At 41.4% G+C, this 12,657-nt stretch overlaps 1 protein-coding gene across 6 annotated transcripts in view; it reads left to right on the top strand.

The window, feature by feature from the left end:
• KIAA1958 (KIAA1958 ortholog) overlaps positions 1 to 12,657 on the top strand; it is an 86,654-nt gene that overhangs the window by 47,776 nt on the left and 26,221 nt on the right. For 5 of the 6 annotated variants that reach the window (XM_085567955.1, XM_077790079.2, XM_085567954.1 and 2 more), the window contains one exon: positions 3,931 to 5,193. In XM_085567955.1, coding sequence (XP_085424081.1) covers positions 4,041 to 5,193 — 1,153 coding nt within the window. In that variant the 5' untranslated portion in view covers positions 3,931 to 4,040. Of the gene's footprint in view, positions 1 to 2,608; positions 2,741 to 3,930; positions 5,194 to 12,657 lie in introns of all 6 variants that reach the window. The other variant, XM_085567956.1, reaches the window with a different exon arrangement.

Below are 12,657 nucleotides of genomic sequence, written 5' to 3'. Positions count from 1 at the left end.
GTCAGCTGCTATAAGATTGTTTGAGATCCATGCTATGTAAAATGAGTAAATGCAGAGCTTTTTACACCTGTCTTAATGTTTTAGGATTCAAGTTTTAGTTTTTATACAGCTGTATGATTAGAACATTTTTTAATTATTATTAACAGTAGTAAATTTTGCATTGTATTCTTACTTGATAATCTTGAACTTTTAGGAAATTTTAAGTAGTATCAGCCTTAGCATCATGTCTCAAGAGGACTGTAAATATAGTCCTGGCTATATAGCTCCCTTGAAAAAAATCAGTATGGAAGTACTAATAATCAGTAATGGTAATAGAGTTTCAATTTGTGTAATGCAAGTTAGTGTGAATCAACCTATCTAAGATAACTCTGGGAAGGTAATCCATTGCTAACTACCTGGGGTTCTGTGAGAGGACAGAATCCCAACATGATTTTTCTCCTTCTTTACAACAAAACGCACCCATCACCCTCTCTGAGCTATTGGTCCACCAAATCTATATTCCACCGTACAGACACTGTTGGAGGACACCCACTTCCTACTCAACACCTCTGCATCATCCCATTTTGTTGCATTCAGTTCCTTCTGAATCCTCACCTCTGTTGCCTCCTTTCTGAGGGAGCCATATCACAGAATTCCTTTTTACTCTGAGGAACCTTCCATAAGGTCCTAACCAAAACTCCACTCTATGACTTTCATGTGCAAGGAGCCAAAAGAGAAAATGTAGTTGAAGTAGCTAGATCTCTGCTCCCCGATGGTGCTTGTTTGTTCTTTTCATGGGATAAAGGAAAGGGTTCATTTTGGACAACTACCAACTGCTATTGTTCCTGGGACTTGCCTGGTGCAAGCACCTCTCATAACAAAGGGCCTCTTGCTATTGCACTGTGCAAAATCAGGAAGAATTTTGTCTGCATTAAAGTAGCTAAACCTACTAAGATGCCCCATCTTAGAACATGAAGGAGGGCAACTCTTTAAATGTTGCTATTTTTCACTGCTCTTTGGTAATCAAATCGTCACCAGTGACAAAACGCTGGTTCTGGATACAGAAAATATTGCCTTTCCTAAATGAAATTATGTTCCTTGTAATGCATAACAGATCTCAAGGCATGGTTTACCACTTTCTTGCACAGCACACATTCTGTCCACAGTAGTCATTATAGTAGTACGTTGTAAATGAGGTTCTAAAATCTAAAAAAGCCTTACAATTTTACTCTTCCTTGAAGATTCAGATTGCTGCAGTGAATTTCTAGAACCCAGACATGCTTCATTCTGAATTAGATATTTGTAGGCTCTGAACTGCAGAAAAATGCTGTGGAAGATTAAGACTTCTGTCTTGCAGTAAAAATACTGATGTAGATCACATTGAAACTACATCATGTTACTGTATGATTTCAGAGTTATCATGTTATCAGGTTATTAAACATGAGTCATCTTATCAAATCTTGCCAGTCTGAATTAAGAACTTACACAATCTCTAAAATGTGATTTAGAAAACAAGAGCAGATTGTCTGCCAGGATCCTGCTGTTTGAGCAGACAAGACATTTATTCAGAAAACTAGGGACATGATGAATTTTCTGTGCTTTCTACAGCATGAATCTTCCCTCCCAAAGTGCCACTTGCAACTTTTGTTGCAGTTGGCAAACTGAAGACACAGTGCTTCTGAGTAATTGCACAAACAATCTTGACCATGGCAGTCAGACTGTGGCACACCTTATCTCATTTCCCTAAGGAGAAAGCGGCCCGTCAGCCAGATGGGGCTTCCTGTATTCCCAAGATACATTCCTGGTAGTGTGGTGACAGAGCAGCTCCATGATACCACACAAAGTTTACCTTGATGCAGCTCCTGACTGTATTGCTGACTTTAGATCTCCCTCCTTACTCCTGTTCACTTTCCAGATTGTCTTCTTTGCCTTGCTGTGAGTATGGAGTTCTTCCTCCTGTCTTCTGGTGTTTCTTCTGTGGCAGGGTACATTGTGAGTATGTATCTTTGAATATAACTCTTAGAATAAACATGGACTCCTTAGTCTTTTAGAAGAAATATGGTTTTCTTAGGAGAAACAGGGATTTTGACCCCTGTTAAGAGTGATCTTTAAAAGCTTTAAAACAAATAACAAAATATATCAAAATTTTAGATATTTGAAAGTCATATGTTTGAAAAAGGAGGTCTTCTCCAGTGCCTAAAACACTTGCAAATTTGGAGCCTTCTGCATTTATTATACTTCACAAATGCATTGGTCATGCAAGGAGCTTTGTGTTCCAAGTGATACTCTGAGATTTTTTTCTTGCACGTGGGCTAGAATTCAAGTTATTGTAGCAGCTGTTCTCTGTGCATACATTCTCTCTTGAGCTACTTCAAAACAAAGCTTGAATTTTACACAATTTTTTCCTAATTATATGCTTTTTCCTGTTCATTCATTACCTCCATGCTTAATTTCAAAGATCTTGAAAAAATACCTAGAAATTTGTAAAGTTTCTAGAAATCCCCATGCTGGCTTTATTCTCGACCCCACCAAAGATTCACAGTGGGCACGGTGAAAAAACCCAGGAGGAGCCTTGTGGGGAAAATCATAGGCAGCATGTCTATTGTATTTCCTGTTTTGGTTTCCACAGACCAACCCTCGCCTGGTGCCTGGGATGTGCAAACTGCAAAATCATTGAAACACAGCCTCTTCACCTCCCTTGGCACAGAGCAAACCCAGATATCTGCAGCTAACTGGTGACAGGTGACTGAGGAACAACTAGGTAGGCAGGTAGTCATTTGTATTGATTTTTAGGGAAAGAATTACCCTAAGTATGGCGGCAGTTATCGACCATGTGGCTGTCTTTTTGAGCCTTGATGCAGTTCATTTTGTATCTAAAAATGCTTGTGTAGGTGAGGACAAAGAATAAAATGAGGTATAACATTGCCATGGATGCTGCATTTGATCTGGGACGAATGTAATGGGCTTTTCTTCCTATATGAAAACAAAAGTGAAATGAGAGCAATAGGAACTCTAAGAATTGCAGGTCATGTTCACAGAGCACAGCAGAGAGGGTTAGGGAGATCTTCCAAACAGTCCTGCAGAAATGAGAAGAAATTCACAGATACTTTATCTGTCTGAGGTCACTGGAGATGACTTCTCCATCATTTGCTGTATACAAAGAGAGACACACAGACTTTACTGTCATCTTGTACTGCAAATTTCTAAATAGTTTTGATGAAAATGGCAATAGTTTTTCTTGAACTGAATAATGATTTAGATGTTGGAAAACAGACAATATGAAAAAAAGCAAAACGTTAAGTCTCAAAGTTAAAGGAAGGTTCTGGCTTAAGTCTTGCAGGCTCGTTTAAAGTCTCATAAGCCTTTGAACAACTGATGACTATCAGTATAGAACAGCGAAAGGTGAGCTTGTTTGCTTATTCCTTGTATTGAAAACTCAAGTTTCAAGCCTTCCTTTTGATACCTCTTAAATTCAGTTGACAAGGAGATATTTCATTCGGTTGAGAAATCTGCCTAAATTATGTAAAACTTCATTGTTTCTTCAGATCCAGTTGATGCTTGATTGCTACCTTGGTGTTCAAGAGTAATTAAATTAAGATTTTGTTAAGATTTTGTTTAATTTTTGTTTTCTAGGTATGAACACAAAATCACCATCTTTTGGGCTGCTTTTATATTTTGCCAGAGAATTAAGCTTCTAATCATTTTGCCACTAATACTGAATTGGCTTGTTTGAAAAGCAATTTTCTCTTCAGTTGTATGCTGCAGGGATGTTCTGAGAATGAGAAATGAGGTGCTTAAAACCAGTCGTAATTTTGAGGCATGTTTTGAAGGACATGAGATGAGTGTGAAATGGGTGGGTTTAGCTAAGTATACAGATGTTTCATTTTCCCATGCAGATGTTGTCATGCTTTGAGAGTGCTAAGAGTGGGGTTTTGCTCTGTCTCTCTGCAGGCGAGAAGTAAATATGAACTTGGCAACATATGACTATCAGTGCCAGGACCCTGTGATCTGAACTGTCTTCAGCTGACTTCCCAGCAGCCAGGCGCTGTTCATCCTGTACCATGGAGGACTGCCTTCACACCTCATCCGAAAATCTCTCCAAGCTGGTGAGCTGGGCCCACAGCCATGGGACCATCTGCAGCCTCATTCCCAACCTCAAGCACCTCCTTTCCGAGGGGGCCCACGGCAACCTGACTGCCATGTGGGGCTGTAGCGCTGGCCATGCCTACCACTGGCCCCTGGCCGCCACTTGCCGGGCCGGCTCCCAGGAGCGTGTCTGCTTCCAGGACAGCCGCAGCTTCAACTCGGACAGCCCCAGCATGCTGGGGGTGCCATCAGAGGCTCAGGCTAGCCCCCTGGAGCGCTACCCAGGCCGGCCAGTGAAGGCCAAGCTGGACTGCACCCGCACTCGTGACTCCTGCGACTTCTCCTACTGCAGCGAGCCGTCAGAGCTGGGCGAGCCTGTGGAGGAGTACGAGGATGAGGCCACCCTCTTCGACATGGTGTGTGAGTCCTCCGTCACCGACGAGGACAGTGACTTTGAGCCACACCCGCACCGTGCTTCCACCGGCCCCCGCAAGCGGCCGGCTGCCGCAGCCCAGGCCCAGCCGCAGCCCGCCGACGAGGGCGGCGGTGACGTGCTCCTCAAGAAGATAAAGCAGGAGCTCCCTGAGGACTATTATATAGTGGCCAACGCGGAGCTGACGGCCGGCGCCGATGGGCCGGCCCTGGCCCTGACACAGATGTCCAAGCCCAAGCCGCAGCCCCCGGCTGGGCCGTCCTGCCTGGGGCCCAGCAGGAGCGCGGCGCCGCCGGGCGCGGGCCCCGAGCCCGACCCGCAGCGCCCCTGCGCCTCCCCGCCCGGCCCGCCCCGCCTGCCCGCGCAGCGGCCGCCCCGGGCACCCCTGGCCTCCCCGGCCTGGGGCGCCGGCGGTGGCCCCGTGGCAACCCTGCAGGTGCCAGCCACCAGCTCCAACGCCATCACCACCGCGGGGAAACCCATCAGCATCCCCCTCTCAGCCCTGCAGCTGCCCGGTCAGGAGGAGCCGCCGGCGGCTGCTGAGGAGACCCTCCCGTCCATCCCACAGCTGGTCCCAGGTGGTGAGGTGGCCGGCTCGCCCTCAGTGGGCGCTGAGCCTGAGGTCAGCTCCAGCCAGCAGCAGCCCCACGCGGCGCCCACCATCACCCCTGAGGCAGCAGCGCAGCTGATGCCAGGTAGGACGCTGGGTGGGAGTGGAGGGGTGGTGGCATTTTGGGGCTGATCCCCAGGGCTGGATCTGTGAGGGTACATCGGGGGTGCATGTGCAGCATTGCATCAGGGTCCGCTGGCACATAATTCAGTAGGTATGGAAGCCACATACACTTGGGAGAGGATTCAGAAAACCTCAGCTAAGCACCTGCACATGAGAAAGTGTACTGCAGCCATAGGCAGAATGGTTTTTAAGGTCCATTTTGAGTACAGTTGTACTGTCTTGGGAGAGAGCATGCAGTGACCTTGCTGTGTGCAAGGGTCAGGGAGGACATGAACTGGGCCATGCACTCTTTATGAACCAGAAATAACTTTTCTCAGCCAGTGTAGCTTAGAGTTGGAGGGTTTGGTGTTTCCTTCACCTTGTCAGATGAGTACTGTTGGACCTGGGAAGGCAAAGGAGAGTACCAGGAGAGAGGTTTTAGCTTCTATAAATTGTTACCTATAAATCAGAGCAGTCTGTGGACACAAGAAGTATCAGTACAACCTTAACCATGAAACTGATAAGACTTTAATCAAATGGGGTTTTTTCCATTTTCCCAGTGAAAGTTCTTACACTGTGTCGATAATTTTCTTATCTCCTGCCAAAGCACATAGAATTGGCGCAAACAGATCAACATTACTGGATAAAGAGCATGTTAAAACAGCTGACTTCTGCTGAGTGATTATCCCATGCGGAGGAAAACTGTTAGCCACAGGTCTTTGGAAGTAGGTGGAAATCTGTTTCTGGAGCAGACATGTCAGCTCCCTCTGGACCTGGGCACAGACAGTTCTCATTCTTCCAGCTTCTTCTTTAGTGGTGCCATCCAGGAGGAGACAAGGCTAGAGCTAGTTCTCCATTTGCTCCCTTGCTGGTTCAGCCTTGGACTGCCTGGTCACACAGAGAAAAGACAAACAGTGAAAGGGCTAAAAACTGCCTTTATGAAGCCCTTGTGGCAGGTATGGTAAGAGCTAAAACCCTTTCATTTGAAAATCCTGAAAATCTGATTGAACACTAGTAGATCTATGAATTGGCAAGAGTCTGCAGATCTTCTTGCCAGGTAAAACAACAGACAAAGTTAAGTACAGAGTTTTACTAAGTAAAACCCTACTAAGTATTAGAAATTTGGAAGGATGATAATTGTCTTAGTTACAGCAAAGCAAATTCTTTGCAACCCATTTTTTGCATGACTGCATCTCTGAGATGTTATTTTGCAGTAGTCTTGTCATATAACATCCCTCATGGAAATTCCCTTGCAAAATTCCATCTGGTTTAGAACCAATTCTGCTCTGCTAAATATGAGAAAGGCAGGATGCCTGATGCCACTCAAACCAAACTGTGTGTTAAATGTACTTATTTTGCCTTCCTCAGTTTATTACCTCTCACTGCTGCATGTAGACTTGGTTTCTACCTGCCTGCCTCTGCAACTCGCTCTGTCTCAAACTTGCAAATTTGGGACAATGGAAGACAAACCAAAACAGAATTTTTCTGTGTTAGATGTGTGTTATTTAGAAGAGATATTTCAACAGATCCACTAAAAAATCCAAGCTCCTTTCAACTGTTTTTGAAAGGTCCTCTGAAGCCCAACAAGGTCAACAGTTGTTACTGCGTAACAACTCAAAAAACAACACTCAAATACAAGAATGGATGCAGCACAACGTTTCAGCATTTATATAGTTTCAAACACAGGACTGGTCCACATCTAGTGTCTCACTTTGAGGGCAAATTGGATTGCACCTGGGTTACACCCACTGCCTAAATCAACCCTCTAAACCTCTGAATGCTTTGCTTTTTGCATAGACAGTGATGGGGTTCTCAGAGTGTTTTCCAAATTTCAGTTTATTCAGTTATGTTCTCAGCGGTTAAATTTCTTGTGCTATTCCCAAAAAGCATTACACAATTTCTTTCCTCAGACTGGTACAGCATTGTTGTCACATGCTGTTATTTTACTCAGAGGTAGTGGCATTTTACTAATGATAAAGTGATGTGACATATGACATATGAGTAAAGTTCCCCATTTCCATAGAGCCTTCTCCTTTGGGAAAGAAGTGCTGGCATTATTAAATGTTCAAGTTGCAAAAAGGTGGACAATGTTGGAAATTGAATTTATTACAGATGCACAACAGATTCTTGCAGGTAAAATGTAGAGGTTTGATTAAAGACTAGATTAGGGTAGTTGCTCATGTACAGTGATTTTGTTAGATTGTCTCCGAATAAAGAGTGATGAACTGAAAGTGGTGCATGATATATAAAATTTGAGCAAGAGGATGTTCATCTATCCTGTGTAAAAATTTTCTGTCCTAAATAGAAAGATGTGAGTCTTTTACATTCTGATGTAAAAAAAAAAAAAAAAAAAAAAAAAAAGGCAGGAACTAATCATGTCAAAAAGCCTAGAGCTTTTATTAATTTATAGACTCAGTGCCTGCTTGGCTATACAAAGTTGAAAGAGAGCAGGGGATTTAAATTCTGCCTTGTCCTCTCCAGTATCTGGAACCTTGTTCCTGGTCCCATTAGAACTAGTGTGTAAGGTCTATGGTCTACAGGACTAAGGCCTCACTTAAGTTATGATTAAAGGCTGCAATCCAACCACCAGGAAATACTGCTTGAGCTTTAACTGAAGTGACATATCCTTGCATTTATAACCAGGCACAGCTGATAGTGTACGTGCATGATAATCCCATAGATCACAAAAGTCTGAGTGAGATCATCCATGAAATCAAAAATCTGGATGATATATGTTAGCTTAGGCCAGTTTAAGCCACTTTATACTTTTGGACTAGTTTCTCTTTCAAACATTTTTTTGAAAACTCATTTAAACTCATTTACTCTCTTTGATTAAGTGGTGGCAACTGAATGTGTAAGCAGGGATCTTATGAAGATACTTTCATGTCTCAAAAGGGAAGTGGCATCCCAATGACAATTCAGTTAGGTTAGACACTGGTTTTTGTGTTTAGGTGTCCATCTAAACACTGTGGAATATACCGAACTCTTTCTTGTTACATTTCAGCACTAACAAGTGGGCATTCATCTGGGAGTTTTCAGATTTTACTTTACTATTCCAATAGCAAAAATTTCAAGATTGTATGCAGGTATTATTTAGTCCTTGCTTTAACTCTGGAAAAACTGAGAGGACCTGCGTGTGTTAGGAGAGGAATTTTTGCAGATGTGGAGAGCAGAGAATTTCTGCAATTTCTACTTCTCAAACTACCTCTTCTGTCCTATATTTTTGCTAATACTTGGGCTGGTTATAATGTTCAAGAACCAGCAAGGGCAAAGTAAATCACATCAGTGGAGATGGAAGATGAGTAAGAAATACGATGATTTATGTTGTAGTAGGTGCTGCTGAGAGCAATTTGTGATATTTGGATGTCTGAAATGAGGAATGGAAATGATTTGGTTTTATTGCAGAAGGCTACGGAGAGAGACTGTGAGAGAAGGAAAGAGCTTATTTTGAATGAACACAAATTTTGATTCTGAGAGATGTATGATTTACTTTGTAAAAAGAATTGCTAAAGAATTTGTGAAGAATACTGAATATCCACTTGAAGACTGATGCTGAAGATGTGTTTTGTATTAACAAGACAGTGCAGCAGGACATTTCTGATTCAATACTAGTGCATCACTATAAATACAGGAACAAAGAGTTGCTTGATAAAAGAGATATCCAACCCCCATGTACAAACTGTGCTGAATGTGGAGTAGTAAGCAGAGATGCAAAATAAGAAATCATCTAAATGTATTGACTGGGGTTGTTGCTTCTGTCAGAGATGTGGCAGATTATATTTTGTGTGTACCATCACAATGCTTTTGTGTACATCCATCACTGAACTCACCTGACTGCTTGTTTTATGTGTACAGGCATTTTCAGAGTTTGGAGGGGAAAGAGTATTCACAAGCACCTCTCCTCTCATAGACAGAGTGCTGCTCAGTGTCCTGGCATTGTGGAATCGAACAGTACCCGTGTTTGAATGTGGGCTGTGATGGATGCTGGTCTGTGCTGAGGGCTGTGCTTAGCCTTCCTGGCTCTGATGTCTCTGCTCTGAGATCCTCTCAATTCTTTCATTTTCTGTAACTGGTGTGTCAGTCCAGGTCAGTGCTGTTGAGTCCCCTCAGCCTGGTAACTCAGGCAAAGATGTAGTTCTGTTCCTGTACTCCCTTCCTGGGAAGGTGTAAGCAGGATTGCAGCCTTTCACAAGTGGGACCTAAATGGGTTGAGTCTTGTTCTGCTGTCAGTGTGAACATCCCTGTAGGTTACAGGTGTTTGTATGAGTCTCTGTCTGAACATGACCATTATAAAATGGAGTGCATCTAGGACTTGTTGGATATTGATGTAGAACTCATAGTGGAATATTTTAAGTATTTCTCTATAATCAGAAGAAGTAGGACCTCTCCCTTTCCCCGCTTCTTTCTATCTGCAATGTCTGCAATGGTGTGTTTAAATTAAATGGGAACCAAGATCCTCATATAAGATTTGTGGATTAGGAGCTGTTGGATGAGCATCAAAATGTTACAAAACTTCGAGGTGAAAGGAGTCTCTTCACACCTTATGAACTGACAGTTTTGACTATATGTAGCTCTAACTTCTAAATCACTGTTTATCTATAAAAAAAAGTGTCAGCCTCGCACATTCCAAAGAAGTGCAAACAAGAAAAAATAACACCTTTTTAGGGGTCTATATAAAGCATACAGAAAGGCAGAATTAATACTTGTTGTAATTATTTCAAGCCCAGTGGAACTGTGCCAAGTAGTACAAGAAAAATAATCACATCAAAATAAATTTACAAAACTCTTATTTACATAATGTTCTTCCAAGAACACTCAAATAACTGCTGAGTGGTCTCTGTATTTGTGGTTTACATACAAAGATTGATGAGTTTTGGCTAAAGTGACTGCTTGAAGCCTATTTGCAGGGACATATGCTGCTGAATGTGGTCAAGTGAACACTTAAATATATGTACGGATGAGACAGTCTCTTCTCTTTGTGCTGTACTGAAGCATTCAGAGTCAACTCGTGACTCTTTAGGTCCTATAATTGATATCTATTACTGCTCTAGTTGATGGATAGTAAATGCTGAGATACATAATTACAAAAAAAAAATACCCTTTTTATTTTTTTGAGTTACTAGGGCCTGGCTTATTTAGAAGAATAAAATTACATCATTATAGTTTTAAATATCAGAAGAATGAAGCTATTGACATTGTAAATCACCTGATCTTGCAGCAATGATTTGCAAGCCCACCCCTGCCTTCAATTATCTTCATCCAAATGCTGTTAAATTATAATCTAATGTTTTGGGGGCTGCAGTCTACAAGTCTAGCTAAACATCTTTATTCTAGAAGTCTAGGTAATGGTTGCTTACCTTTATAATATTACAAGAGAGTTCTGTTTAAAAGCAGAACAGTAGCATAAAGAGAACAAGCTTAGCTTTGGTAGAGTAGATGTGTAATTGCTTTTATCATCTGGGTGTGCAGCATGACAAATAAACTTTTTTTTTTTTTTTAAATGAACCTATAATACTAGCAGCTCTAATACAAGAGTTGTTTATGCAGCTGTTCCTACAGCTGTTCTGTTTGCAGAAGAACACAGAAATGAAAACTCATCAATTATTACAATATCTTTAGATTTTCACTGTGCTTAAGAAATATATCAATTATCTTTCACATGTATTTTCTTCAATGAAAATTCCTTTCAGACACAGAAAGCTCATGCCAGCATTTTTGTATAATCAGCAATGGACTTTGTCCTATAGAGGTTGTCCTAAATACTAAGAGTTTATCACAACAGCTATGCATGCAAAAGATTAGGATGATGCTTTCCTTGATCTCGGGGTTTGTTTCCTCTTTCCAGCATGGACCTCCTCTGAGTGGAACTACCTGCAGCACAAAGAGACATTTGTCTGCAGTCTTACTGGAGATATAGATACAAATACAGATATATACACTTTGAGGAAACCATTCATGAGTATTCATACTGAAAGTAGATTGGTGTGGGATATGTTTGGGGATGGGATTTCTGTTGAATTCCTACAATAAAAGATGGATAGGCCTACTGATCCTGTGTAACAGAGGAAGGGGAAAGAATGATCATATCCATGCAATCTGTGAAAGTTTGTGCCTGCAGCTAGGAGGGAAAGAAAAGGGCTATTGCAGCCAGGCCCCAGCAGTTCTTAAGGATTAATTTTGTAAAGCATGCCAGGTTCAGCTGATAAACAGTTGACAATATTCACTAGAGTTCTGCATTGAGTAATTGCATCACGGAGAATTATTAACTCTTCATTTAAATAATATTTTTCTTTTTAAGTGGCACAGCACAAATAGTATTAAGGAACATAGTATGTGATACCAGAAGACAAACTGCCCATTTCAGTGAATGGTTGTGTTCTGGAGCATCACAGTTCATTTCAGAATGTACTCTGTCCCCCATTACCCTAACATGAAACTCAGAAAAGCAAAAAAATAGAACACACAATGAAAAGTAGTAAATAATAATTTTTGCAAACCAACATAATTGAGATGCTAATGTTCTCCCTTTCTCTAGGGTGTCTTACATAGGCAAGTGTTTTGTGTGAAGTGCTCTGTTTTATGCTAGTGTTATATAAAAGAAGAAAATAATGCCTCTGCTGGTTCTAGCTGTCCTGAAAACATATGGGAAAAAATAAAAAAGAAAATTGGACACATCTGTACTGAACATCACTTTAATTTTAGGAAATAGATTATTTAATGTGGTGCTTTTGATCAGAGATCAGTTCCTTTGTGTGATCTTTGCCCTTGTTTCATTTTGGAGCTATTTTCAGCTTATGATTTGTGAGTCTTTAAGAAAAAGAGAAACAAGGTAGGGTCAGATTTGGATCTGCAGAGGAGATGCAACACAGGAGCCAAGTTCAAAACCAGTGTGGATATGGTGTTGAGAACATACTTTAGTAGTGAACTTGGTGATTGTATTAGGTGAGTGGTTGGTCTTGATATCTTAAAGATCTTTTCCAGCCTTAATGAGTCTATGATTCAATGATTCTATACCTACAGAAAGACTACTTTACATTTGTATTCAAGACCTAAGTTTTTAATTGTAGTAGACCTTGGGGAGAGCTGTTTTCACCTGTCTCAGCGATGGGAGTATGGCATTTTTGCATAAGCTCTTCTGTGAAGCCAGCACACAGTGACTACTCATTTCTCCCATTTTCTTCATACCTAGATGATATCCCTCTTAGTAAGTCTTCTTCTGTCTTTTTTTTTTTTTTTTGTGTTTGCAATGAACCTAGAATTCGCTTGAGCATGAAATAGATCAGTAAAAATATCTCAATGTATTTTCAATCTCTCTAAGCAAGAGAAAAAATTGGAATACAGAAATCCTTGTTTGAATTTTTCCAGGAAAGAAAACAGAGGCACGATGATATTTTAGGTATTTTGTTGTGGCTGGAAGAGCACAGAGCAGTGCTTGCTAAAGCATTCA

The sequence above is a fragment of the Lonchura striata genome, chromosome Z, assembly GCF_050655825.1.
Source record: "Lonchura striata isolate lonStrDom1 chromosome Z, ASM5065582v1, whole genome shotgun sequence".
Classification (NCBI taxonomy): Eukaryota; Metazoa; Chordata; class Aves; order Passeriformes; family Estrildidae; genus Lonchura; species Lonchura striata.
This window is presented reverse-complemented; position numbering and strand designations above follow the sequence as displayed.